At 40.8% G+C, this 27,127-nt stretch overlaps 2 protein-coding genes across 6 annotated transcripts; one reads left to right on the top strand and one right to left on the bottom strand.

Moving 5' to 3' along the window:
* Positions 1–1,318: 1,318 nt before the first annotated feature.
* On the bottom strand, positions 1,319–21,633 carry GAPT (GRB2 binding adaptor protein, transmembrane). 5 transcript variants are annotated; one of them, XM_077897877.1, is made up of 4 exons: positions 20,340–21,633; positions 9,125–9,179; positions 6,874–6,938; positions 1,319–6,444 (listed from the first exon to the last, which is right to left on the bottom strand). In XM_077897877.1, the coding sequence occupies exon 4, from the start codon at positions 6,431–6,433 to the stop codon at positions 5,573–5,575; it is 861 nt and encodes a 286-aa protein (XP_077754003.1). In that variant the 5' UTR covers positions 6,434–6,444; positions 6,874–6,938; positions 9,125–9,179; positions 20,340–21,633; the 3' UTR covers positions 1,319–5,572. The 5 variants fall into 5 exon arrangements, with proteins under 5 accessions (XP_077754003.1, XP_077754002.1, XP_077754005.1 ...); XM_077897876.1 differs by lacking the exon at positions 20,340–21,633 and adding an exon at positions 9,662–10,134; XM_077897879.1 differs by lacking the exon at positions 9,125–9,179.
* On the top strand, positions 15,185–26,347 carry LOC144313560 (uncharacterized). Its single transcript, XM_077896495.1, has 4 exons — positions 15,185–15,214; positions 20,415–20,747; positions 21,249–22,608; positions 26,183–26,347. The coding sequence occupies exons 1-3, from the start codon at positions 15,185–15,187 to the stop codon at positions 21,735–21,737; spliced, it is 852 nt and encodes a 283-aa protein (XP_077752621.1). The 3' UTR covers positions 21,738–22,608; positions 26,183–26,347.
* The last annotated feature ends 780 nt before the right edge of the window (positions 26,348–27,127 follow it).

Below are 27,127 nucleotides of genomic sequence, written 5' to 3'. Positions count from 1 at the left end.
TATATGAAATATCCAGAATTGTCAAATATATAGAGACAGAAGGTAGAGTAATGGTTGTCCGATGATATGACTGAATATTTGTGTTCCCATAATTCATATGTCAAAACCTAATACCTAATGTGATGGTATTTGGAAGTAGGACTTGGGGAGGAGGTTAGATCATAAATAGGATTATTGCCCTTATAAAAGAGATTTCAGAGAGATCCCTCCATCTGCCACCAGATGAGGACACTATGAGAACATGGCAATCTAAGAACCAGGAAGTATGCTCTCACCAGACAGTTTACTGACACCTTGATCTTGGGACTTCTTAGACTCCAGAATTGTGAGAAATAAATGTTTGTTTAAACCACATTTTTTTTTTTTTTTTAACAGCAGACTGAATTGAGACATCGGGGAATGGAAGAAAGGAAAATGGAAAGTGACTGGCCAGGAAATTTCTTTAGAGAATGATGAAAAGGTTCTGGAATTAGACAGTGATGAAATTTGCACAACTTTGTGAATATACTAAAAACCACTAAATTTTGTGCTTCAAACACACACAATTTATGGTGTGTAAATTGTGTCTCAATAAAAGAAATTATAAACAACTTGAACCATATTGTCCATCATCTTGAACTAAGTGGAACTAAATGCCATTTATAGCATACTACACTCGATAGCAGAACACACATTCTTTTCAAGTTCACATGAAACACTTTCCAAGACAAACCCTATTATAGACCACAGAACAATTTTCAAATCTAAATTCAAATCATATAAAATTTGTTCTCTCACCACAGTGAATTTAAATTATAAATCAGCTTCATTTTAAGAAACTAGATAGAGGGACGCCTGGGTGGCCCAGCATTTGGGTGTCTGCCTTTGGCTCAGGGCGTCATCCTGGAGTCCCAGGTTCAAGTTCCGCATTGGGCTCCCTGCATGAAGCCTGCTCCTCCCTCTGCCTGTATCTCTGCCTCTCTCTCTCTCTATGTCTCTCATGAGTAAATAAATAAAACCTTTAATAAAAAGAAACTAGAGCTTACCAAAGATAATTAAGCAGAAAAAAATATATAAAGAGTGGCAATCAATGAAATATAAAACTTACAAACAATAAAGAAAATCAGTGAAATCTTTTGAAAAGATAGAAAAGACAAAAATTACCAAAATGAAGAATGAGAGAAGTGATATCATTATATGCATATATTAAGGAGATAATAAGGGAAGGTTATGAATAATTTTACACTAATAAATTCAACAACTTGGAAGAAATGGACAAATTTCCTGAAAGATCAACTACCAGAGGTCATTCAAGAATAGACAATTTAATATTCCTATCTCAATTAGAGAAATTGAATTTGTATTTTTGAATCTTCTCACAAAGAAAATTCCAGGCCCATAGAGCCTCACTAATACAAACACTTAAGGAAGAAATACCAATTCTATACAAACTCTTTCAGAAGATTATATGAGGTGAGCACCACTCTGATGCTAACATCCGATTAAGTGACCATACTTCATTCACTTCTTGGGACAGTAGAGCTTAGTTTCCGCAAACAGTATTTTTAAATTCCAAACAGTCTTCTGATGTCTTTAGGGAGCCTCCTTCTACCTGGAAGCTTCCTATTGACTCCAGAGCAGAGAAAGCTGATGATGATTATAATCTAGTACATAATACTTTAACTAAGGTCAGTGACTCTTGGACCTCAAAAATAGAAGCAGTGTCTCCTTTTTCCCTTGTTCTGCTTTGAGGTCCTCATGTCTTAACAGTAACAAAAGTAGCCAAGGTGATTTTCTGATATATTTATTGTTCTCCCAGCAGCTAAAGTAAAACGTGAGTTAAAATACCATTTTAATATTGTTCAATAGCTTGCCACTCATTGATGAAAACTCATAAAGTATGTGAAGTGAAATGTTTCAAGCTGAGGGCTGAGAGCAAGCCGAAGAAGCCAGGTGCTCGCTGTTGCTGGATGTTGGCCATGGAGTCCTTCAGAGATTAGCTCTAAGTCACAGGATGCGAACACGCCTACATTTCTGGGAGTATGCAGCAAAGCTACCCTCATTACATTTGATGGTCCTGTCTCCTTTCCCTCATCTCTGACATCCTTCCTCTTTTAATTGTGGTGTAAGTGGTCACTTTTGCTAATATTATAACACAAATACAAACTGTTGCTCTCAGAAGATGCAGACAGATTTTTATTATCTTTACCTCTCAAGGACATTTTTACTTTTGGGGTTTTAAAGAAGGCAGAGAAATACTGTAATCAAGGATGCAGGTAGCAAATAAAAATTTGAAGGACTCAGAGGAAGAGAGAAGAAGAAGGCAGAGTTGGGGGGTGATGTGGAGAAGTGAGGGAGGAACGGGAAATGAGAGGATGAGGAAGAGAAGAGGGAATCAAAACCAGAGAGAAGACAAAGAATGGAGTTATGGACAGTAAAAAGAGGAAGTGAATGACAAACTCTTCTATTCCCCTTTGCCCACCTCCATCAAGAACTGCTAGGAAGGAGAGTAGGAAGAGGTTCTCGACTAATAAGAAACTTACAATTAGCTTAAAAAAGAAGTCAAGATAGGAACTGGGTGGGATCATGGATTAAATACTTTTACACAGACTTTACCATCTTTTCTGGCCAAAGAGAATACACAAGTATCAAATATTCATCCTAAAAAAACAAAAAACAAATATTCATCCTATCTCTGGAAAATGAACTATAATGGATGTGTCAATATATCATGTTTCACAATACCAACCAACATTCTTAGAGATAGGAATCTGTGGCATTCCCCAATGGCCACTCTTTCTCAGTCTCCTTTGCTAGAGTCTCCTCATTGATCTAGCATTGAAATACCGCAATCTGAGGGGGGACTTCTGGATTCCTCTCCTTCTTTTTCCCTTGGTCCTCTACTCTTTGCTCTAGCTGAGCCCATAAATCCCTGCTCCTGTAGATGCCACCTAAATGGCTCTCAAAAGTACATATCCAGTTGGGAGCTCTTCTGCAAAATCCAAATGTGTACATACCCCTGAAACTAGGTATTTCTACCTGAGTCTCAGGACTCATCAGAATAAACACGTCTAAAATTGATTTTGCCCCTTCGGTAGTAGTTTGACTAACCTAAATTCAATTTACAACTGCCGTTTTCCCTTGCCTCCTTTCCTAGGAGACCATCAAAAGTCACAATTCAATTTCCCAACCACTCTGATACTTGGTGGTATCCATGGATCTGTGTAACAGTTCTGGCCAATGATGTCTAAATAGGTATTTCCTGATGTTGTCTTTTCCTTTCATCCTTCTTCAGGACTGGAACACAGGCATAAGGTTTGCACATTCCACAATCACTTGGTGATCATGAGATAATACAAATGAGGATGAAAGTTACAGCACTAAGGATGACAGGAAATGGAGAAAGAACATGGATCTCTGAGGGGACTATCAGCCTAGTATGCTACCCCTCAAATGCCTCAATTCAATGTCCGCATTATTTGAAATTAAGGAAGGTGTACATTTGGAAGCCTCCAAAACTGTTTTCTCACTAAGTCTTCCTCATCTCATTGAAATGTTTCATAATTGCCCCTGAAGCTCCAGCCAGAAATAAGGTGGCTCTTCTAGATTTCTGTTTCCCATAACCTCACAATCTTAACTCTCCCTTACCAAACACACTTACTGAGTCCATCCATAATTTCTGTGGCTGTTTCTCCAGAGACTAGAGCTGCACTTCAGCCACCATAGTGTCAATTAAATGCGAAAGATTTTCATATGCTGGTCCCATTCCTGCCCATCTCACATTTGCATGGTTAACTCCTTCACTCTCAAGTCCCAGGCTAAGTGTGTCCTTAGAGAGGCCTCTTTGGATCATCTTATTAGAATTCTTCCTACCCAAGCCCCTTGCTCTCAAAAACAGAAAGTTTTTTTTTTTCTTCAAAGCACCTACTCAATCATTTTTATTTGTATATTGGAGTCCGCCTGGGGAAATAGTAACCATACCAGTTTGTTTTAACAGGGAGAATTTAATGTAGAGAATTAGCAAAAAGGACTTGTTTGGGAAGATGAAAAGAGGACACTGAGGTGCCGCAGAGCTAGTACAGGAGATGGCTCCACACCTGGGGCTGGGATCTGGAGCTCTGACTGTCCCATTCAACACTGCCCATACCTCAGAGCCTCAGAGGAGGCTGAGGAGCTGCTTTACAGATTCCAAGGAGAAGGAGTTACCTGGCTGGTACTGCTACCTCAGACTGGGGGCATCCAAGTCGGTTCTGGGAATGAAAGAAACTAGAAACTGCCAACAATTGGTGATGCTGTAGTCAATTCCATGGCAATGGTTACCTGCTGGGACAATAAGGAGAGAGAAAAAGAGCAAGCCCCTTTTGATTCTACTGCCTACCAGTCTTCCACACTGCTCCCTATGAACAGAGAACCTAATATGGATCCACTTGGCAAAGGAAAAACTGTGGTTTGCAGAGCCTCAGCCTGAGAGATTCAGAGCAGCACATTAAAAAAGGCTGAGTTCAGGGGTAAGATATCATCACTTAAGAAGCAGCACAGGATTTATTTATTGCCTTTTCTTTCCTGCTAGACAATATGTGTTCAAGGCCCATGCCTTACTTTTTGCTGTTTTACTCCTGCCATGTACAGTAAAAGGAGACAGAAGGTACTCAAAAAATATTTCTTGAATGGATGAATTTATTAGATTTTTCTCAAAACTAGTGAAAAAATGTACAATTTAATTCCTTGTCAATTAAACAATACCAAATGCCTCATACAATGGTCTAAAGAGTGGAGCACTAAAATATGAATATGAGGCAATTCCTTACTATTTACTAAGGAATTTAAGACATTCTCATATGAGAGCAAATCATAAAATGCTATAGAAAACATTCATATGTTTAAATGCAGACAATTAAATAGGCAGCAAAATCTACAGGAAATCAGAAAAGGAAAAGGGAAAGATAAGTTTGGAATAATTCAGAAGACTTGGGGAAGAAGTTGCATCTGAGGCAGGCTTGAAAGAGGGCAGACAAGCAAAGCTAAGGATGAGGGATGAGTCTGGCAGGTTTTCAGATGATTCAGATGAAAGCAGAGTAGTGAGAAATTAGTAGAAGTCACTGGAAAAGTAAAATGGAACCAACTGTGGGAAATTGTAAATTCTGGAGTTAAAATTATAAAGAGTATATCTTTTGTAAAAAGGATCACTAAGAGGTGTTAAGCAAAGGGTTGTTGTGGCATTTGGGAGTATTTTCTGAAGACAAATTTGGCAGCATCATGGGAACTGACTGAATGTGTAGAAACTAGAGCCAGAAAGACTAGTTAGAAGACTGACAAAGATCTTGAGCCAGAAGGAGATGATAGAGCTAGAAATAAGAGGAAGAAAATAATGGAACATTTAGAAGGAAGAATCAATGTAACATAAAACAGAGTTAATCTAGGGAAAGGTGAGCAAAGAGGATATCTGGAATTAATCCACAGTGATACACAGAGAGAAGGTTCAGGAGGGTGGAGACAGATGAAAGATCACTGAGTTTCATCTGAAGGACAGTACAATGGAAGTCCCAGTGAATGTTTATCCTCTAATAACTAAACCCAGTATTTTCAAAAGTTGTTATGAATCTGGAAGAATATATATGTCTTCATCTTGAGGGCCTTCGGGAGTACTAGGCTTCTGGAAGTTACAATATTGAAACAGCATCTCATTTCCATAGATGTGCTCCTCGAAACTGGTCGGCCGAGTGTTCTCATATAGTTCGTTATTGGTTTCTTCCTTAGCTTTGGGAGCACCACTTTCCACATTCTCATAGTTGTCATGTGAGTTAGTCCCTCTCCCAGAAGATTTGTAGTCTTGGGTCTGAACTGAGATTTTATGTCTTGAGCTGACAGCAAGGGGACTTGAGAGTGTTTTAGTATAGTTTTTTTTCCTGCTGCTCCTCCTTTGCAAGAACCTTGGTAAGGTAAATTGCACCAGGTCACGGTGCTTCCAGCGCCAAATACACCCAATTCCACAAATCAACAAAAGGAAAAGAAGGCAAATTCCTATAGAAGTGGTCACTGATGTGTTTTCACAGCTTTTCAACATTTCTACACAGGCAGTGTTGTTCAGCCGTATGGCAGAGCCCTCAATGAATTCACAGGCGCAGACCAATGTAATTCCTTGCAGGGTATAGTTTAAAAGTAATCTTGGAAGCTCTTTTAGGCATTTATTTTTCAGAGGTAAAAGAACATTATCTGGCAAAGTCCTGATACAATTAGAGGAGAGATTGAGTACACTTAGCCTTGGAAGATCCTTCTCATTGTATGCGATCTTTTCCACATTACAACCGTTAATGGATAATTGCACCGTGTCAGGGGGGACTTTAATTGATTCTACTCCACTTTCTTTCAGTGAATCACACAATGAAGCAGAAATGAGTGGAAGATAATGGCAGAGCAGACAACTCAAGAAAGAGATGGTTGAACGATCTGCCATCCAGATGGTTCCTATAAATTAAAAAAATATATTAATTGTATATTTATTACACAATATAATAGGGAAATCTGCCAATACATACCAATTTATTAAGCACAAGCATTTGGTGAGTTTCTGCCTCAAAACAGAATACAGTACTAGCTGTTGTGAGGAGAGAAAAAGAGAAGAACTTCTATCTGCTTAAGCCTGAGTGGTCTTATCAATTAGATTTCAACATGGCTTTTGACAATAAGGCCAAGCATTTTCAAGTGAGGGATAATGCTCTGAATGCAACAGGAGGAAGGGGCAAGGGTATACCTGTGCAGTGATTTTCATTACTTAATTGCCTCCTCTGTGAGGCCTTTTCCTTAATCACTCCTTCACCTGTATGGCCTATGAATGAGTCCATTCTCTATTACAGTATGACAGCCTACATGACAAGGAATTGTGTGTCTTCCTACCTGGGTAAATGGTGGGCAGGGATCAGGTCTTTTCATCTTTATATTCCTAGATAATAGGATAGTACCTAGAGCAGAAAAGAAATTCAATTGATATTTATTAAATAAGTGAGTCAAGAAACAAATGACTCCAAGTCTCAGCATCTAATTACTTAAGTTTTTTAAAACTTAATACATGTCTTCTAAAGGGTATAGATTTTTTTTTGTTTTAAGATTTTGTTTATTTATTTGAGAGAGAGAGTGGGGAGAGGGAGAGAGCAAGAGACACCACAAGCAGGGGTGAGGGGCAGAGGGAGAGGGAGAAGCAGACTCTCTGCTGAGTAGGGATTCCCAACATGCGGCTCGATCCCAGGACCCCAGGATCATGACCTGAGCCGAATGCAGACACTTAACCAACTGAGAGCCACCTAGGTGCCCTAAAGGGCACAGTTGATATTTAAAAGAAGAAAGACTTCTTTGACTTACAAAAAAAATATCTAAAACAAACTTTGAAAGGCTTTCGATCACTAGTGTTCTCACAACTTCTAGAAAACAACTTTTCAGTTAAGATAATTTCAGAATGTTTTCTGCCAAAACTTTAAAATGGCAAAGAGGAGATAAATGAAAAGTATTCAATCAGACTGAGCATTGTACTATGATTTTATCAACAAAACATTATTACTGTATGTTTTCAGCCTAGACACAGAAATAGTTACAACTAATATGATTTTAACTGTTGCTGTTTGTAGTTTTATTGAGATACATAACTGATACACAACATTGTATAGGTTCAAGGTACACAGCCTGATGATTTGATATATGAATACATATTGTGAAATGATCCCCACACTAAATTTAGTTGATGACCATCACCTCACATAGTTACAGATTTTTTCATCTCATAATAATAAGATCTACTCTCTTAGCAACTTTCAAATTTACAATACAGTGTTAACTATAGTCATCCAATATTGTTAACAGTACTTGTGGGATGACTATCATCTATTGAATGTCACTGTTGATAATATTTAGTTAAAAGCTTATTTTGGATCAGCTTCTAAACACTTTTACATAGATTTTCTCATTTGATCCTACAGATGCCATATGAAGTAGATACTATTGTTATGCCCATTTTACAGAAGAGTAAGGAGAAGATTAAAGAATTTAATTTCCTGAATAACTAACAAGTGACTGAATCAGGATTCAAGTAAAATTTGCCCCCAAATACTATTCTTACCCAAATTTCTATAAATGACTATCGAGAACATCTATTGCTAAATTTTCATAGCTCATTTTGCTCTGAGGTTCTTGAGAGCTGGAGTTCTTATTTATCTTTATATTACCAAAACCAGTACTAGACACAGAAGAGCTACTTTCTTAAATATTTGTTAGTGAATGGAGCAAACAGCATTAGGATAACAGTAGTAACAATAAACAGGGAAAAAGAAACCCCAGTAAGGTGAGCCCTGCATTCGGTGAGTTTTCACACAAGATAGTAAATTTGTTCAAGGTTGGAATGCATCAATGTGAAAAATTTCAGTTTGGCATTTCACACAATTATACCAAATTACATATAAAATTGAGTTAACTTTTACAAAATGTATTCGATAAATCTATATGGACAGATATCCCAGATCTAGACACCTTTTAAATTCTTTGGAACCTCTGTAGGTTCCCTCTTTTATAAAGACCAGACATAATGCTGTGTCCAAAGGTAAGTATTTGGCAAATAACTTTAACCATTAGTACCTCATTTCCTTTCTAAAACAGGTAAGAACTGATTTTATGTAAGATTTTTTTATGGTATAAGTGATTACTCATTTAAGCAAAAATTTGGTAGCATATTTGAACTGAATTTCAAATATAGATTACACTTAGTCACCTTTTTAAAAAGCTAAGCTTGCAACAAAAGTGGGGGAGGTGAACTATTGCTAAGGATTAGATAATAAATTGCCCTCTCAATTTCCAAGACGAGAATTTATTGTTATCATCTATGTTCTATGTAGATATTCCAAAACATGCCAAATATTAAAACTGTCTGTTGGGGATCCCTGGGTGGCTCAGCGTTTTGGTGCCTGCCTTTGGCCCAGGGCATGATCCTGGAGTCCCGGGATCGAGTCCCGCATCAGGTTCCCTGCATGGAGCCTGCTTCTCCCTCTGCCTGTGTCTCTGCCTCTCTCACTCTCTCTCTTTCTCTCTCTCTCTCTCTCTCTCTGTGTGTCTCATGAATAAATAAATAAAATCTTTTAAAAAAAACTGTCAAAGAAGTACTTACTGAGATAAACACAAGAAAACTTTTTAGAGAAGAAGAAATGTATCCTTTTTCTTTTCTACAAAACAATAGGAAAAACTCTGAGAGGTAAAATGGAAAGACTTACTGGAAAGAAGACTATATGTTAAAAGAGAGCCTTTCAAAGCCAGCTTAACTTCAAATAAGTCTCATTTTGCCCAATCTGCAAGAAGGCTGTTCCTGTTTTGGAAAACGGTTCCAACAGGCTACCTAACAATTCTCATTTGTCTTAAAATCACAAATGGTTGATAGACGTCTGTAATCTTCAAAAGCAGAATATTGCTCTTCTGTTTGGAAACAAGACAGTAGTAGCAAAGGCTAATCTTATACAAATAAGCATACATACTGGTAAGGATAGGTTAACATCACCCTTAGTTTGTAAACTGATTTTTCCTCCTATTGCAACCTATGGCCACCTAAAACTTGTCTAGTAACATGAAAAAGGTCAAGGTCATTATTTAAAATGGACTTGTTCCCTACAGTTTTTCATTAGCCACACACCTTAAATCGCTTCTCACTTACCTTGAGACAGTTAAGCCAAACTCTTTTCTATCCTTCTGCTTAAACCTGCTTTAGTGTTCCTCTTTTTCGCTTTGGTCAGTTACTTCCTTCTTTACCCCCTCCTTTTAGATTATTTCATACTTGCGAGGTTTCCTGGTTCTAGAGGAAGTTCTTATCAGAAGTACCAGAATTAAGATAAATGGCATCAGTTTTTGAAAAACAAGTCCAGCCCTTCATCCTTATCATTAATTCTCCAACTATATCAGAAAATAATGCGTGGAGCCCAGATGCTTTTTTTATTTGTGCGATATTTGCAGTCCTCACTTGAGAATCAATAACAGTCATTTCACTTGCATTTAAAATTTTTTAAAAAGAAAATTTGGGGGCAGCCCGGGTGGCTTGGCAGTTTAGCGCCGCCTTCAGTCCAGGGCTGAAGATCCTAGAGACTTGGGATTGAGTCCCATGTCAGGCTCCTTGCATGGAGCCTGCTTCTCCCTCTGCCTGTGTCTCTGCCTCTCTCTCTCTCTCTGTGTGTCTCTCATGAATAAATAAATAAAATCTTAAAAAAATTTTTTTGAAATGTAGTTACATGGAGATCTTGTTTATCTGTTTATTTGTAGGATTGCCAAAACGGCTCTCAATTCAAATACTATGTCCCAGTGCCACCAGTTATGTTTCCACTCATCAAACCAGTGTCTGATTTTGGCTCCAAAAATGTTAATATTCCTTTAAGTTGAGAAGATAGGAATTTCTCAAAGTATATATTCAACTTTAGTTGTGAGATTTCTGTGATCTTCTAGTAGGGAAAAAGAAAAACCATTTTATTTTGTTTAATAACAGAAGCCAGCATATTCTGGGCACTCAATGTGTCTTCTAAACACTTCATGGATTGCTCAGTAACTCCCGACATTCACCCATGGGAGAGAGCTGCGAATCATCCTATGTTTCCCAGGAGGAAATGGAAGCAGAGGGATAACCTAATTCCCCGCCCAGTGTGGTCTGGCAGTGTGCCTCCAGCACCTGCGTATTAAACCAGAGTACTTGCTAGCTTGGGTGAATAACATGTTTCCAACATAGAACTCTTGTTTAAGAGCATTTTTCAGACACTAACTCCATGAAGCAAAAAGAAAAAGGCTGAATTAAAAAGAGGAGATCATAAAGCCATGGGAAGTTTGCCTTTTAAATTGTTTTGGGACTTTTTCAAACCCAGAGGATTTCCTTTGAACCAGGTGATTTATTTTATTTTATTTTTTAAGATTTTATTTATTTATTTATGAGAGACACAGAGAGAAAGGCAAAGACAGAAGCAGAGGGAGAAGCAGATTCCCCGCTAGGAGCCTGATGCAAGATTCGATCCCAGGACCCTGGGATCATGCCCTGAGCCAAAGGCAGATGCTCAACCACTGAGTCACCCAGGCGTCCCCTAAACCAGGTAATTTAAATGAAGGTTTCATTATTGAAATATCAACCAGACGTCAGAAGAACAATGTCATTATGGATGGAGCATGCACATTGGGCCAGGAATCGCACTAAGCCATGGGGATGCAATAATGAACAGACTCCTCTGTAGCACCTAAAGCCTATCAGAAGAGGCTGCTGTCCACACAGATCATTTCAGATCAAGGACATGGGGCTAAGAAAGACATGAATGATCTGTTATGCACAGAGGACAGTGGGAATAAGGAAAAGAGGCATCCAATTCAGAATGGTCAAGAAAGGCAAGACCTGAGCAAAGCCTCATAGAATAAAAAGGAGTTAATCAAGGCAGAAGAGAAGGGTTCCAGTAAAAACCCGAGAGTGAAAGAGGTTATGAAGTGCTGTGAGGAATGAACCATGGAAGACAGTACTACCCTCCTGGTGTTCCATTTTAAGCTGTGAAATCTTCCACCTTGGAATATCTATCACAGCTAAAGACAGATACATTGTTATGGTTCATTGGACAACTTAGAAAAGTTAGGTTATGATCCAGGGCTTAAAAACAAACAAAAAAACTTGATAATGAAAGACAAACAAAAAGGCTGAGGAGTATCATTCCTAAGTATAGATTCAACAGAAATGAGGCCTGTTTCTGTTTATACATGCTTTAATTCATATCTCAAAGTTCTAGAAACTTTCCAAAGGTCCCTCAACAATTCAATGGGTAAACAGAACATGATAAAACAATACAACTGAATATTACATATAGCAATAAAAAATCCCAAAGACTGATACATTACAACACAGATGGATTTCACAAACAAAATATAGACTTTATTTTTTAAAAAGATTTTATTTATTTTTACGAGAGAGAGAGAGAGAGAGAGAGAGAGAGGGAGGGAGCACCTGCTGGGGGAGAGGCAAATGGAGAGGGAGAGACAGACTCCCTGCTGAGCAGGGAGCCTGATATGGGGCTCGATCTCAGGACCATGAGGTCATACCTGAGCTGAAGGCAAACCCTTCACCTACTGAGCCACTCAGGTGTCCCTAATATAGATTTTAAAAAGCTAAGCACAAAAGAGTAAAACTGTAAGGTTCCATTCTCAAATCATGGAAAGCTTATCTATGAACACACAATGGCAGAAGTCAGAAAAATGGGGATTACTCTAGACTGGAAGCTGCATGAAGGAGCCTTTAAAAGTCATGAAAAAAAAAAAGTCATGAAAAGTTGGGGTGCCTGGATGGCTTAGTTAAGCATCCAACTCTTGATTTCAGCTCAGGTAATGATCTAGGATCATGAGATTGAGCCCCGAGTTGGGCTCTGCATTGAGCCCCAGAGAGTCTGCTTGAGATTCTCTCTCTAGTCCTCCTCCTTCCCCCGTTCATGTGTGGTCTCTTTTCTCTCTCTAAAAATAAATAAATAAATAAATAAATAAATAAATAAATAAATAAATAAATAATTTAAAAAATAAAAGTCATGAACAGTTGAGATAAATATATATATATATATATATTATTTTTATTCATTCAGATTACCACCTCCTTTGGTAAACTGGCCTTCTAATTGGGATGGAGAAATACTTTGCTCAACTATGGGCAGACTTTGAGGTGGATAAATTCCAAATTTACCTAGAGTTTCTTGAGTCTAAAGGTGGGTAAGGCTGATGGTAAGAAAGAGGGGAGTTATTAATGAATCCTGAGCCTAGTCAAAGTAGGGAATTTCTACTTTCTGAGATTTTGAATATGTTCTTTCATTGGTACACCAGAACTTACTTAAAGATGTGGTAGAGAAAAGTCATGCTCAACCTAGAAATAAATATCATTATAAAGCAATTTTATCTAAAAGAAATAATTCTAGCATCTTGGACAAGTAATACAACTTCTTGGTCTTGCTTTCTTCATCCATAGGACAACAATGGATTGAATGATCCCTAATGTCTCAACTCCTACTAAGTACATACGAACAGTATAAATAGTTGTTACATTCAAAAGAGGGTTTTTAAAACTATTTTTCATGTGTAGTATCTACTTCTCATTTTATTCTGACTCCCTCTTTTCATCATTAGTCTTTCCTAATTGCTACAAAGATCAGATAACATGACTTGAAGTTTGCTTCAACTCCAGTTGAACACTCCCTCCTTCCCCCTTTTATTCCTCAGATGACAATAAACGGACACTGCAAAACTTGAGCAATCATTCCACATGAAAAAAATGGAAAACCTTTATGCATCTTCATGAATAAAAGGGAAAGCTGCATAATTCAGCATTCCTCTAGTAAAGAGACGCACCATTCATCTTAGATTGTGGATACGATTTCACAAGTCAGATACCCGATAAACTATTTCAACAGAGTTTTTGTTCAGTTGAGGAGAGTACCGTAAACTAGGATTAGTAATAGCCTCCAAATCAGTCACAGTGTGACTCTGCCAACTTCTTCAGTTTTAAGTAACTGGGTATATTCTGGAACCATGCACTGTAGTCAGGCTGGATGTGAGAACTGCTGGACAGCAGACAGGACAGAGAAGACTACCATGACCATTTCAGATCTGGCAGTGGGAGGGGACTAGGATGGCAGGTTAGCTTGAAGAAGGAGGCACTATTCTAAATCCTTCGCATTGAGACCCTGAATAATCGCCTTTGCACACTGATGCTGAGTGAGAAATCAGGGGAAGAAGAGAACAGTAACTGCTTTAGATTCATTTTCTCTGCCTGCCCTGCCCCTGGGATGCTGTCCTATATAACTCTATTCCCATGAAGAGTAGTAGGAGGTGAAAAAAGCATCAAAACAACTACCACCAAAGTGGGTGGGAGCTAGGGATCTGTCTAAAAGGGCACTGATAACCAGGTTTTCCTTTTTTCTCTCTGTAGGAAATTGGCTTCAGATGCCAATTCAACTTTAGATGACCACTGAACATTCACCCAGAAAGCAAAGGCTGAAGGGTACAGGGCATAAGTGGTTTAACAGCTCCAAATAAGCCTTGTGATCCTCCAGCCAAACCAGTTTCTCCAAAATCCTTCTTCTGTGCTCCCTTATAGATACATTCACAATAGAACAAAGTTAAGTGACATTGTCCTTTCTGCTCTTAGGAGACATACCTCTCATCATGACATGTTCCTTTTATTGCTTAATTTACCAGAATTTCAAGACTATCTCCTTCTTGTCTTCAGAGTCTACCCCTGTCTCTGACATTATCAACTAGCTTGGGCCGGTCACTGTACCACAGAGAGTCTCAATTTCCTCATCTGCAAAATGGACTTTAATGAGTCACTGGTTCTTATCTCTAGTCCCTCACTAGGGATCTCCTGAGGCGCTTTCAAAAAAATCAATGCTTGGATTCCAGGTCACAAAAACTACAGCAAAATATCTGAGGATATAACTAAAACATCAGTAGTTTTCAAAAGTTCCTCAGGTAATAATTAAAAGTCTCCAGCGAGCCAGTATTGAGTACACAGGCATTTTCTGAGCCATTATCCTAGGATTCTGCTCAATGACCTTGATGCAACTGCTGAACTCTAGTTTTCTTCACTATAAGAACGGAACCTGAGAGATAATGTTGCAAGAAAAGTTAAAAAAAAATCTACAAAGTGCTCAAAATTCATCAGAGAAGTTCATGTTATCAAAAGCTCCTAAGGAATTCGTATGCTGGCTAAAATGGCACTAATAGTTCATGCTCGCTGAGCATGTGTACCACTGCCCCCCACCCAGCCCCTTCATATGGGTTTTCTTTTTTAATTGTCACAACAAATATAAAGATGGGTTGTAAACACTAATCCAGAGGTGAGGAAATGGAGGCGTTGAAGGACAAACGGCTTGCCCACCATCATACAGCTTGTGCCAGAGTCTGAATTCAAACTCTGGCCATATGACTTGAATCTAGAGCCAGTGTTTTTCACCTCTGCAGTACTATGAACTGCCCTCTTACTTCTTAATTATGTAACCAAATTCCTGAGAGGGCCCAGATTAAAATTTGCTTTGCTCCAGATGGTACACAGCTGAATCCCTATCTATTGCTGAACATTTGACCTGAGCTAGAGACGGCGGCCCAAGTGGAGGGGGTTAATGAGTCTGATGGCAGGAGGGGAGCTTTTGCTGGAGTTCTAATGAAGGATGAATGTTCTTAGGAAGCGATGGAGAAGGTAGAAAAAGGAGAGACTGGGGTATGAGATCAGGAAGGCCGTGACCAAGAATCTTTCTTCTGTACATTTCATGGGAGAGTGACACACTCACGATGGGGCCTTAGCGTGGTGATCCTTGTTGCTATTGTGGGGAATGATGGAAACAACCTCATGTTTGGCTTTGATGCAACTGAGTGCAATTCCAAAGACAGTCTAGTCACTCATCTGTATATGCGAGGACATATTATTTTTTTCCAGACCTCATCATCTCTTGCCTGGGCAACTTACTGACCATCTTCCTCCTAACCTGGTCATTCAATAGTACGACTGTATCCTGCAAGCTGACAGAGCGATACTTTCCAAATATGAATCCCACACATCAGTCCCCTGCGTGAGACCCTTGATTGGTGCCCTGTAGTCTGAGAGTTAAACCCCAGCCCTACCACAGGTGGTCAGAAAGCTTTCTGTGGTCTAGCCCCCGCCTCTTGGTGTCCCCTCCAGCCTCCTCCCTCCCTTCCTTGATCCCAGACACAACTGCCTTCTTACTAATCCTGCAACACTTCAGGTTCCTTTCTGCCTATAGGCCTGGCAGTAGTTGTTCCTTTTAACTCAATGGTAGTCTCCAAGATTGTCTACACATCCCTCATTCAGGCTTCCTCTTAGATATCTCCTCCTCAGGGGTGACTTCATTGGCCATCCTACTCTAGAGTCCACCTTACTCTGCCTCCCACCCCCGCTCACCCCTCCATTTATTTGCTCTCACTGCTCTCATACCACCCCATTTATTTTCATCAGAGCCTTTAGTACTAATACTTTTATATATATATATTTGTTTATTCTTGTATTCCCTTACCTTTTAGTGTTAATTTCATAACAACGTGTAACAACATAAGAACAGGGACCATGTCTTATTCCCCGCTCTATCTCTAGCAGTGTCTATTATGTCATGCAAAGGGGAACATTAAACATTTGCTGAGTGAATAAATGAAAGCAAGAGGCATCATTCTGAGAAAATAACCTTTGAGCTAAAGCAGATTTTTTTGGTATTAAACATAAACAGACACCAGACTTAATAAAACATATACATGTGTATGTCTATCTGTATACGATATTTACACATAAACACATCAATGTTTAAATATATATTTTTGAGAGAATAATAATTTTAAAAGTACCAATGTATTAACACTCAGATGGAGAAACTGAAAATTATCACTTCTTTGGAAGCCCCAATTTGTCCTACTGTGTAACATTGTCCTCATCTCCAGAATAACAATGATCTATGTTTTTTTTCTGTTAATCGGTCCTTGAACCTTTTTTTTTTTTTTTTTTTTTTTTTTTTTAAGTTTTACTACCTATGTATGTATCTCAAGTTTTGGAAACTGGAGAGCAAGCACAAACTCAGCTAACGGAGACCTGGCAGGATCACCACTAATAAATGAGGTTCTCAGAAGAAGAGAAGCTGCACTGAGCCATGGGACCACAGGCTGCCCCAGTGCCGTGACTGCAGACAAGCCCCTTCTGGTGGGCGAGAGTGTCAGAGGGACGGGTCTAAAAAGTGCCCTGAGAGCATAGAGCTCATTGTTAGGCAGTCGATAGGGCTCTAGCACGGACCACACATGGATGTCCAAGGGAGATGAGGTCAAAGCCAGGCGGTGCTTAGTATTTTCTGCTTCTAAGTATGGTTGCTAGGGATAGGTCAAAAAAGAACACTCTGTGAGAGTAAAAAGGGCCTTCAAGTCTCCTGACAGCATATTGTGAAGACAAACCAAGTGCAGGAGAATATCAGAACCGGCTCACTGGAACCTTCTGTCCTTGGCTTAAAAAAGAGTGCAGAATCTTTGCAGTTTCTTATGAAACTAAACATACTCTTCCCATATGATCCAGCCATCGTGTTCCTTGGTATTTACCCAAAACAATTAAAAACTTCTATCCACACAAAACCTGCACAAGCAGCTTTATGCCTAATTTCCAAAACTTGGTAGCAACCAAGATGTCCTTTAGTAGCTGAAAGGATAAACTGCAGTTCCACCAGACAATGAGATCTTATTCCATACTCCTAAGAAAGCTATCAATCAAGCCATAATAATATACGGAGGAACCTAAAACACACATTAATGAGGAGAAGCCAATCTGAAAAGTGTACACACTGTATGATTCTAACTGTATGACACTCTGGAAAAGGCAAAATTATGGAGATGGTAAAAAGGTCAGTGGGTGTAAAGGGTTGCGAAGGGGGAAGCTATGAGTGACCAGAGCACAGAGGATTTTTAGGGAAGTGAAACTACTCTGTATGATACCAGAATGAGGGATAAATGGCCTTCCATATTTGTCCACACTCACAGGATGTTCACCACCAAGAGTGAACTTCAGCGTAAACTACAGAGATTATGATGGATCAGAGTAGGCTCATTGATCTAACAAATTGGTCCTCTGGGGTGGGGGGGTAATGTTGGTAATGGGGGAGGCGCTGCAAGTGTGAGGGTGGGGGCACATGGGAAATCTCAGTACCTTCCCCTCAATTTTGCTGTGTACCTAAAACTGCTCTAACAAACTACAGTCTTAATTTTTTTAAAAAAGATGCAAAATAGGCTTCAATAGGATCTATCACTTGCAGCTAAAACTGTGATTGATACACTGTGTATTTTTGCACTCTGCTTTTAGACCCTCCTTGGACAGGCTGTATTGGATATGTACTGGAGATCCTCTGTTGCCAGGGACACAGCCACAACTCAGACTGGCTTACACAAAACAGATCTGTTGACCTACATGACTGGAAAGCCCATGAGCTGAATTTCATTAATAATGTTTCGTATCACAAACTACCTGGCAGGTACATGGATCCTCATTAAAATGGTTTTCATTTTCTTTAATATCTGCAAGTATTTCCAGACAAACTAAAACAAAGCAAAATAAAACAAATGCAAAGTGGCTGGATGTAGTAGCTTAAGAAATGTCATTGGTATGATGGTCTCTCCTCCCTTTCCTCTGCAGGCCCTGTCCAGGTGGGATCCCCTTGCTGCAGCCTCCAGCCCTGCTGTTATTACAGCTGGGAGCATCCTGGCAAAAATGCTTCTTCCTTCTCAACATTTCCACAGGTCTCAGAAATAACCACTGACCCGAGTCAGGTTTCAAGCCAACTCTTGCAAGAACTGTTCAGCTAGAGGTGTGTGCTGTTCTGATGGGGCAGGCCAGGCTCACATGCCTCCCTCCTCCCAGAGCTAATGAAATGAGGCTAACCACTTCTCTTCCCCCACTGATGCTTGCCTTACCAGAGAATATCATGGTGTTTTGACTAAGAGAAAAGGGATGGATACTAGGCAGGAGGAAGACAAGTGACCATTTATGTTCTTGGAGATTATTTAAAGGAAAAACGACAGAAACAGGACAAACAGCTCCCTCAGGACAGAGAGAAGTAATCTCCCAAATTCTGTGGAGATCCTAAGGCCAAATTATTGTCAATAAGTTATCAAGAAGTAGAAGTGGAATTACATTTTCCATCAAAAACACTAGTATTAATGTGACAAAGATTCTATTCTTGACCAAATTCTAGCCAAGCTCCTCTGAGCCCTTTCTTGACTAACCTTCAAATATAATCTATAAAATTTTTTTGAAGATGTTATTTATTTACTCATGAGAGACACACAGAGATAGAAGCAGAGACACAGGCAGAGGGAGAAGCACGCTCCCTGCAGGGAGCCCAATGCAGGACTCGATCCCAGGACCTCAGGATCACGACCGGAGCTGAAGGCTTAACCACTGAGCCACCCAGGTGACCCATGATCTATAAATTCTTGAACAAGTACTAACAGTTTAGGAGGGCTCAAGTCTTCACCTCTAGGACAACTGTCATACTCCCCCTCCAACAAAGTGTCTGCCTGAGAAAACTCAGGGCTGCTCCCCCCAAAAATACTATTTGCTCCAGCCAACCTCTGAAGATAGAGCCTGTCTCCTAGTCTCTGTGAGAAGGTAAAAGCCTAACTTCAATGAAGGCCAGTTAACAAAGGCAGATGGGTTTCACATGGACCAACACTCCCCCACCTTCCTGCTTTTTCTTAAGTCCTCACTTTTCTGATTCTACTGAACATGCACTTACCACTCTCTGCCCCTTCCATTTTCAATCTCCCTTTAGAACACCTAGCCACCTTTGTATAAATCCAGGTTGAATTCATTTCACACGGAAATCCTTTTCCTACTCAATAGCATATGACTGAGTCTAGTCTGTACTTGTCACTTGCACTTGACCTAGTATCTGCCTTTACTTATCCCTCACATCTGTATCACCAGTAGGAAAAGAAAGACAGTGGTGAAGGGCTGGCATGCTCCAGAAGCAAATGTAGAACTGAAACCCTAGAGAAGACTGACATCTACTTGGTTTGGCAATGTGCTTTCTTCCTTTCTTTTTTTACACCCACTCCTGTATGCATGTCAAGATATCACTTTCATTGTCATAAACAAGACTTCTCTGAAGTTGATCACAAGAAACCATCACACCAGGAGCCAGCAACACCTGAGGAGGTCATGTGGCTGGCCATCCTCGCTGGTCTGCTCAGCTCTGGGTAGACTGTGCGCAGTGTTCGTCTCCTGTGTGGATGTCTTTAGAAGCCACTCTGGACTGATAAACTTAGAAACTACTCCACACAAATACAATAAGCTCACCCTTGCATTATAGTGTTATACCAGCCAGAGCATTCGCTGATGACGTTCTCTACATTTTTTTAAAGCTTTACTGAGACATAATTGACAAATTGAAACATATTTAAAAACTGAGGAACAGATCCATCACCTCAGATATTCACTCTCTTTTCTGGAAACAACAACTCTTAAGATTTACTCTTTTAGCAAAATTCAAGTACACACTACAGTCACCATACTACACATTAGGACTTCCAGCCTTTCTTATCTTGTAACTAAAAGTTTGTACCCTTTCACAACTCGTCCCCATCTTCCCTGCCCTGCCCCCAGGCCCCTGAAAACCATGATTTTACTATTTCTATGAGTTAGAATTTTTGTTAAGATTCCACATAAATGATCCTGTGCACTATCTGTCTTCTTTTCTCTGGCTGATTCAATTAGCATAGTACCCGTCAGGTTCATCAAGGGAGTTCCAGATGAGAGGATTTCCATCCTTTTTGCAGCTGAGTAATATTCCATCATATGTACATACCACATTCTCTTTATTCATCTGTTGAGGGACACGGGTTGTTTTCATACTTGGCTGTCATGGATAATACGGAGGTAGTGGTGCCGAAAGCACCCCGGGCTAGACGCGGTTGCCGTGGAAGCCTCTATCCCTTCTTACTCGGGAGGCCTCTCCCCCCGGGCGTCCTGCGCGCGGCTCGGAGCCCACGCGGCGCCCGGGGCCGGGGAGGGACGGCGGGCGTGCAAGGCCCTGTCCCCGCGGGGCCCCGCGAGCTGCTCCGAGCCCCAGATCCGACTGCTCGCTTTTGCTGACCCGGGGACACCTTCTCGTCCTGCTCACCCTTGCGTGAGGGGCACCGCGCCCGGGGCCCGAGGTGCCTCCTGTCACCCTGCAGCGTCCCGCCTGGGACGGGCTGCGCTTCCGCCCGTGCAGGTAGGAGCCGGGCTCGGCACGGGCCTCGGTGCGGGTGTCCGCACGCCCTCGGGCTCTGCCAACGAGCGGGAGCCGCGCCTCGGCTAATGAGACGCAGCAGACCCTCCGTGCTCCTAGATGCCGGTCAGTGTGCGCGCGCGGCTCGCGGGAGCCCCCGGGGGGCGCTCGGAGGAAGGGCCCCTCAGTCCTGCGCGCCCTGGAGGTCCGCGCCCGTCCCCCGTCCCTGAAGGGAGCCGCGGCCGACATTCCGCGCCCTACGCTCGCCCCCTAGGGCACGGGGGGCGTCGCTGCCATTCCCCGGTCGACAGGGAAAGGCCCCGGGGCGCTTGCAGCAGGTGAGGGCGAGCCCAGGCCTGTTTCTCCCAAGTGAAAGTAGACTTTGCTCCCAGGGTGACGGGGCCGGAGGGGGCGTGGGCGTGGGCGTGGGCGTGGGGGTGGGGACGACCATTCACACCATCCTCCCCTGTAGCCATGAGCCCAGGGGTGCCCTCTGCTCCCCAGATGCACGCAGACCCGTTCGCCAGCCTGGAGCAGGCCTGCTGCCTGGAGAAGCCCGCCTGCACGTCCAGAGCCGTCCCACGCCGTCCCTGCACTTCAGGGGTCGGTGAGGAACTTGCTCCACTCTCCGCTGACGGCCTTCTCGGCGAAGAGGGCCGCGAAGAACAGATGCTCGGGACGTTTCTCATCCTTACTTCAGTTCCTTGGTTACTGCACGCCGGCGTACGGATCTTTGCCAAACGGACCTCAGCATTCGGTCGACCGCGGACGTTCCGCATGAAATCCGGGTCTACGCTCCCGAACAGTCCGGTGTGGACCACGCGGAGGACCACCGTGTGCCGCGCGGGCGGGCGTGTGCGGAGCGCCTCAGGCCAACTGTCGGGATCGCATTTTTCGGTTTGTGGTGCCCTCAGGCGGACAGAACCAGAATCGCAGGCCACCTCGCCAGAAGGGAAGGAAGACGTGTCCTTTCCCACGGAGAGCGTTCTTTAATTCCAAAATAGTGTTTCTCTGTAGCTCTATAGCTGTGAAAACCCCGGGGTGATGTCTGGTGACACCCGGCAAGCTGATTCCAAGCTTTATAGGACAGTGGAAGGGATCAAAAATAGCAAAGTCCCTTCAAAGATTAAGCAAAGGTGGAAGGCCTTTCTCCACCAGCTGTCAGGACTTGTAGTGAAGCTGCCGAGGGTAAGCAAACAGAGCCCTCCCAGGGATAGACTGATCAGATGCAAGAAGTACGGTGTCTGGAAGTGGGCCCACATTATATGGGACTTTGATATATGACCAAAGAGTCCTGACGTCCGTGAGCAAAGCAGGGGACCGTTCAGTAAAGAGAACTAGAATCCGGTGGCTTTTCCATAGCAAAACGAAGCAAAATCCCTCTCTCACACTGGATGACTTTTCCAGGGCTGCCGGAGCAAAATTCCACAGATTAGGGGCTCCAATGACAGAAATTTTTCTCACAGTTCCGGAGTCCGGAAGTCGAAGCTCAAGGTGTGGGCAGGCTTGGTTTCTCCTGAGACCTGTCTCCTTGGCTTGCAGACGGCTGCCTCCGGCCATGTCCCGATGTCCCAAGCACAGTCGTGTTCTGAGGGTTAGGGCTTCAGCACATGAATTTTGGGAGGATGTGGCTCAGGCGGTAACACACACTGTATACAGACAGTCTACTCCAGATGGGGGAAGGACTTAAATTCAAGAATAAGACAAGATAGTATTAGCAAATATAGGCAGTCAATTTTCTGAGTATCGGGTAATGAAAGATTTTTTTAGAAATCAAGATATGATTGAGATGTAACACTGTATTCATTTCAGGTGTACAACATGTTGATTTGACACATGTAAATACCATGGGATGGTTAACACGGTAAGTTGCCATCACTTCAAATCATTAGATTTTTTTTCTTTTGATGAGGAATTTTAAGATCTACCTTCTTAACAACTTTCAGATATATGAACAAGATTATTAACTCTAGTTACCATGCTGTACATTACACCCCCAAGACTTATTTAATCTTGTTAGCAGAAAGTTTGTACCTTTTGACCTCCTTCACCCATTTTGTGCCGCTGGCCCCCACATCTCCCAGCCACCATTCTGGTCTCTGCTATGAGTTCAGTTTTTTTGTTTCCAGATAAAAGTAAGAACATACAGTGTTTGTGTTTCTCTTTCTGACTCGTTTCACTTAGGAGAATGGCCTCAGGGTCCATCCATGTTGTCACAAATGGCAGGATATCTTTTTTTATTTTTTTATCACTGAATACTATTCCATTTTGTGTATGTCAGGTTACATTTTCTTTATCCATTCTCCTTTCTCCATTGATGGAGACTTAAGGTGTTCCTTGGCTATGGTGAACCATGCTGCAGAGCATGGCAGTACCAGTACGTCTGTAGTTATGATTTTGTTTCCTTTGGATATATACCCAGAAGTGGGATTGCTGGGTCATGTTATACTTCTATTAGTAATTTCTTGAGGAACCTCCATCATGTTTTATACATAAACTGTATCTACATTTCCCTCAAGAGTGCACAAGGGTTCCTTTTCCCCATATGCTGGCCTGCATTTGGTGGCTTTCATCTTTCTGAAAGCAGACATTCTAAAAGGTACGATGCGATATCTCATTCTGGTTTCATTTTGCATTTCCTGATAATTAATGATGTTGAGAACCTTTTTATGTCCTTGTTGGCCAATTTATATGTTGTCTTTGGAAAAATGTCTATTCAAAATCCTTGCCCATTTTTTAAAATTCTTTCTTTCTTGGGATCCCTGGGTGGCGCAGCGGTTTGGCGCCTGCCTTTGGCCCAGGGCGCGATCCTGGAGACCCGGGATCGAATCCCACATCGGGCTCCCGGTGCATGGAGCCTGCTTCTCCTTCTGCCTGTGTCTCTGCCTCTCTCTCTCTCTCTGTGTGACTATCATAAATAAATAAAAATTAAAAAAAAATAAATAAAATTCTTTCTTTCTTTCCTTCATTTATTTATTTTAAAGATTTTATATATTTATTCATGAGAGACACAGAGAGAGAGAGGCAGACACATAGGCAGAGGGAGAAACAGGCTCAATGGGACTTGATCTCGGACCCCAGGATCACGCCCCGAGCCCAAGGGAAATGCTCAACCACTGAGCCAGGTGTCTCTTTTTGCCCACTTTTAATTTTGTGTTTTTTGTGGCTTTTTGTTGTATGAGTTCCTTCCATATTTTAGATATTAACTCCTTGACAGATAAGAGGTTGGCAAATATTTTCTCCCATTTCACAGGTTGCCTGTTCATTTTGTTGATAGTTTTCTTAGCTGTCCAGAGACTTTTTAGTCTGACGTAGGTTGAGGACATAGTTTATTTTCACCTTCTTTGTCTTTTTTCTAACTTCTTATTTTGAAACAAATCTCTTTATTCCCTTTTCATTGTTAAAAATTTGAAAAACATAGAAACCGTAAAGGAAGCAATAAAGTGTAGATAAAACTACACTTTAAAAACTCGTAAGATACAATGAGCAACAATCCTAAGGTGGTTTTCTCCCCTACTCCTCTGTTATGTATTTCTTGGCATTATCATCCAAGCAGCAATTTCATTCCTCTGCTCCCCTCCCAGATACGGCTGCTTTCAGTGGTCTTCAGTGTCCAGTATCTTGAGTTGCTCTTTGGTCTAAGTCATTTTAGCCCCAGTGATCTGGCCAGATGGTATTGTAAATGATACTCTATTTTTCTCATCATTACTGCCCACCTTTTTGAATGTTCTAAACAGACTCTTAACTCTATCCCACCTGCAACTGCATTCATAAAGATTACTATCGAATTATCATTCTCCTTGACCTTTCTGCAATGTTTGGCACTTTCGTTATCCCTCCTCTTTGTCGTCATACTTGACTTCTGCATTCTCATCTGCCTTCTCTACTGGTTCTCTCCCTATGCCCTCACTTTTTCTGATCCTTTTCTCTTTCTTCAGGTCCTCTTACTCACAGGACTTAAGGTTTTTGGTCAATGTGCTAATAAATTCTGAAAATTATGTACCCCACCCCACATTTTTGAGTTGATATGTAAATTTTCAATAAGATTAGCAGTCATAATTAATACACCATCTGAAACAGTGGATGTTCTGTGTATGCCTTAGATACATATTTGCCAAAACTATAGAGCTACATCTTCATTTTATGGAAAACTTCCTTTGTATAATTTAATTGGCAAACACAGTCTTCGCTATTAAACTGATTGGTCAAAACTGACTTTGTGTTCTAACTCAAATACATGTGTTAATACCTGTCTTTGTCATAACCATCTGGCTTCTAAATTCTAAGTCTTGGAGGGGGGAAGGAATAAAATAAAAAAAAATGGAAAAGAGAAAGAAAGGAGAAAAAAAAAGAAAAGTTGTGGTATGAGGTCTTGCCACAGTTTGCCACTTGGAAGAAGTTTCTTACAGAGCTCTGCAGTCTCAAATTTTCCCTATTTGGGGGGGGGGGGGGCGCTCCAGAGGAATTTACACCTGGTGGAAATGAAGAAGAGTTAAATTTTGGGCAGAGGGATGCATGGATGGACAATGGACAGATGAGAGATGTGCTCTCCTATTGTAAAATCGGAGAGGATATATCGGAAGGATATATCCTAAGGAGAAAAAGCAGCAAATTCAGTGATTTTATTGTTAATAGTAATATTGGTATTGATATTTGGAAATCTTTTTATGTATAGTAGAGAGCTAAATAAAGCAAATAGACAATTATGTTACTATTATTTTAAAATAAAATTCTCATTTTAAGAAATGAGTATAAAATTAAAAAATTAAGTACAACTCTATTAGCCAAATTTGAATTGGCAAATGTCAATTTAAACTCTAGAAAAGTTTGGGTCTAAAAATTTAAACTCTAGAAAACTTTGAAAAAAAAAGTATCTTCTACCTCTTTTGTCTGAATGGATCTGCATTTTAAAAAATAGTGACTATAACTGATTAATACACTTGAAACATAAAAATTCATGAGAATACAATGATACTCTAAAAAAATGGAAATAAAAACTTCCTTGCCCATATTGGAGATGACCGTTACACCAAATCCTAATTCCAAAATTGATCCTAATTCCAAAAGGGATTATATTAATTTATTCTTACAGTTCAAGGTAACAAGCCCACAGTTAATGAGGATATTTTTTCCAATTTTATTGAGATATAATTGATATACCACAGTATATAAGTTTAATCTTAAACAGTATAATTTTGTCATACAAATATCATGAAATGATTACCACAATACATTCAGTTAACATATATCAGCTCACTTAGATACAAAGTAAAAGAAAAAAACACTTTCTTTTTCTTGTGATGAGAACTCTTAGAATCTGCATAGATTCACTTATATGCAGGATTTTTGGGGGGAGGGGACAAATATAGTACTGAAAATGTATTTTCTTTTCCTTAAAATTTTCTTAACATTGTCTTATTTTTCATTTTTCTTTAAAGATTTTATTTATTATTTATTTGAGAGAGAGAATGATCAAGAGGAGGGGGAAAGAGCAGAAGACGCAAACTCTCCACTGAGCAGGAAGCCCGATGTGGGACTCGAGCCCAGAACCCTGGGATATGACCTGAGCTGAAGGCAGATGCTTAACCAGCTGAGCTACCCAGGTGCCCTCTCTGATTACTTTAATGTAAGAATATAGTGTGTAATACATATAATACACAGAGTATGTGTTAATTGACTATGGTATCCCTAGAGCTTCTGGTCAACAGTAGGCTATCAGCAGTTAAGTTTTGGGGAAGTCAAAAGTTGTCCACAATTTTTCAGCTGCATGGCATAGGGGTCAGTGCCTCTAAACCCCACCGTGTGAACCAGTCAACTGTATATCCTACAGCAGTTTCAACTATGCTTATCATGTTGTTCCCTACATTCCTAGTACTTTTTTATCTTTTAACTAAAAGTTTGTACCTTTGACTACCTTCATCCAATTTCTCCTCTGTCCCATCCACTACCCACTGCCTCTGGTGATGAGGAAATATTTTTACAGAAGAATACCAACTAATAAATACAGAAAGAATGGACAGTATGAGAAAACCTCCATTCTGCAACTCTGTATGAAATAACTGGCTGTAGTAAGACTCCTCAGTGTGGATGGAACCATTAGATGAATGGCTGATGGGCAGATTTTTCTGTGGGTTACCCCACAGATGACTACCAGTAATATGTGGGGCTGGGGTGGTGCACTTTTATCATGGTGAGATGAGACTGACACCACCTCAACACAGAGACCAAACTATCAGGAATATGGGACACCTGCTGGGATGCCACTGGAATTACAGTCTTCCTGTGATGGGTTCTTCCTAAGAAATGTTCAAGAGAAACCTTAGCCCGCATTTTTAACTTGAAGTTCAAAGGAAATACAGAGGACAAAGGAATAAAGTAAATGA

This window comes from Canis aureus, chromosome 5 (assembly GCF_053574225.1).
Source record: "Canis aureus isolate CA01 chromosome 5, VMU_Caureus_v.1.0, whole genome shotgun sequence".
Lineage (NCBI taxonomy): Eukaryota > Metazoa > Chordata > Mammalia > Carnivora > Canidae > Canis > Canis aureus.
Note: the sequence above shows the minus strand (reverse complement) of the source record. Positions and strands in the feature narration are given on the sequence as shown.

Excerpts from the sequence above, each read along its gene's own strand:
- LOC144313560 (XM_077896495.1), top strand. The coding sequence starts at position 15,185 with ATGGAGAAGGTAGAAAAAGGAGAGACTGGG. Across the intron at positions 15,215-20,414 it reads TAGAAAAAGGAGAGACTGGG|TGGTGCCGAAAGCACCCCGG; the intron begins GTATGAGATCAG and ends ATACGGAGGTAG. Across the intron at positions 20,748-21,248 it reads CTGCGCTTCCGCCCGTGCAG|ATGCACGCAGACCCGTTCGC; the intron begins GTAGGAGCCGGG and ends TCTGCTCCCCAG.
- GAPT (XM_077897877.1), bottom strand. The coding sequence starts at position 6,433 with ATGGCAGATCGTTCAACCATCTCTTTCTTGAGTTGTCTGCTCTGCCAT.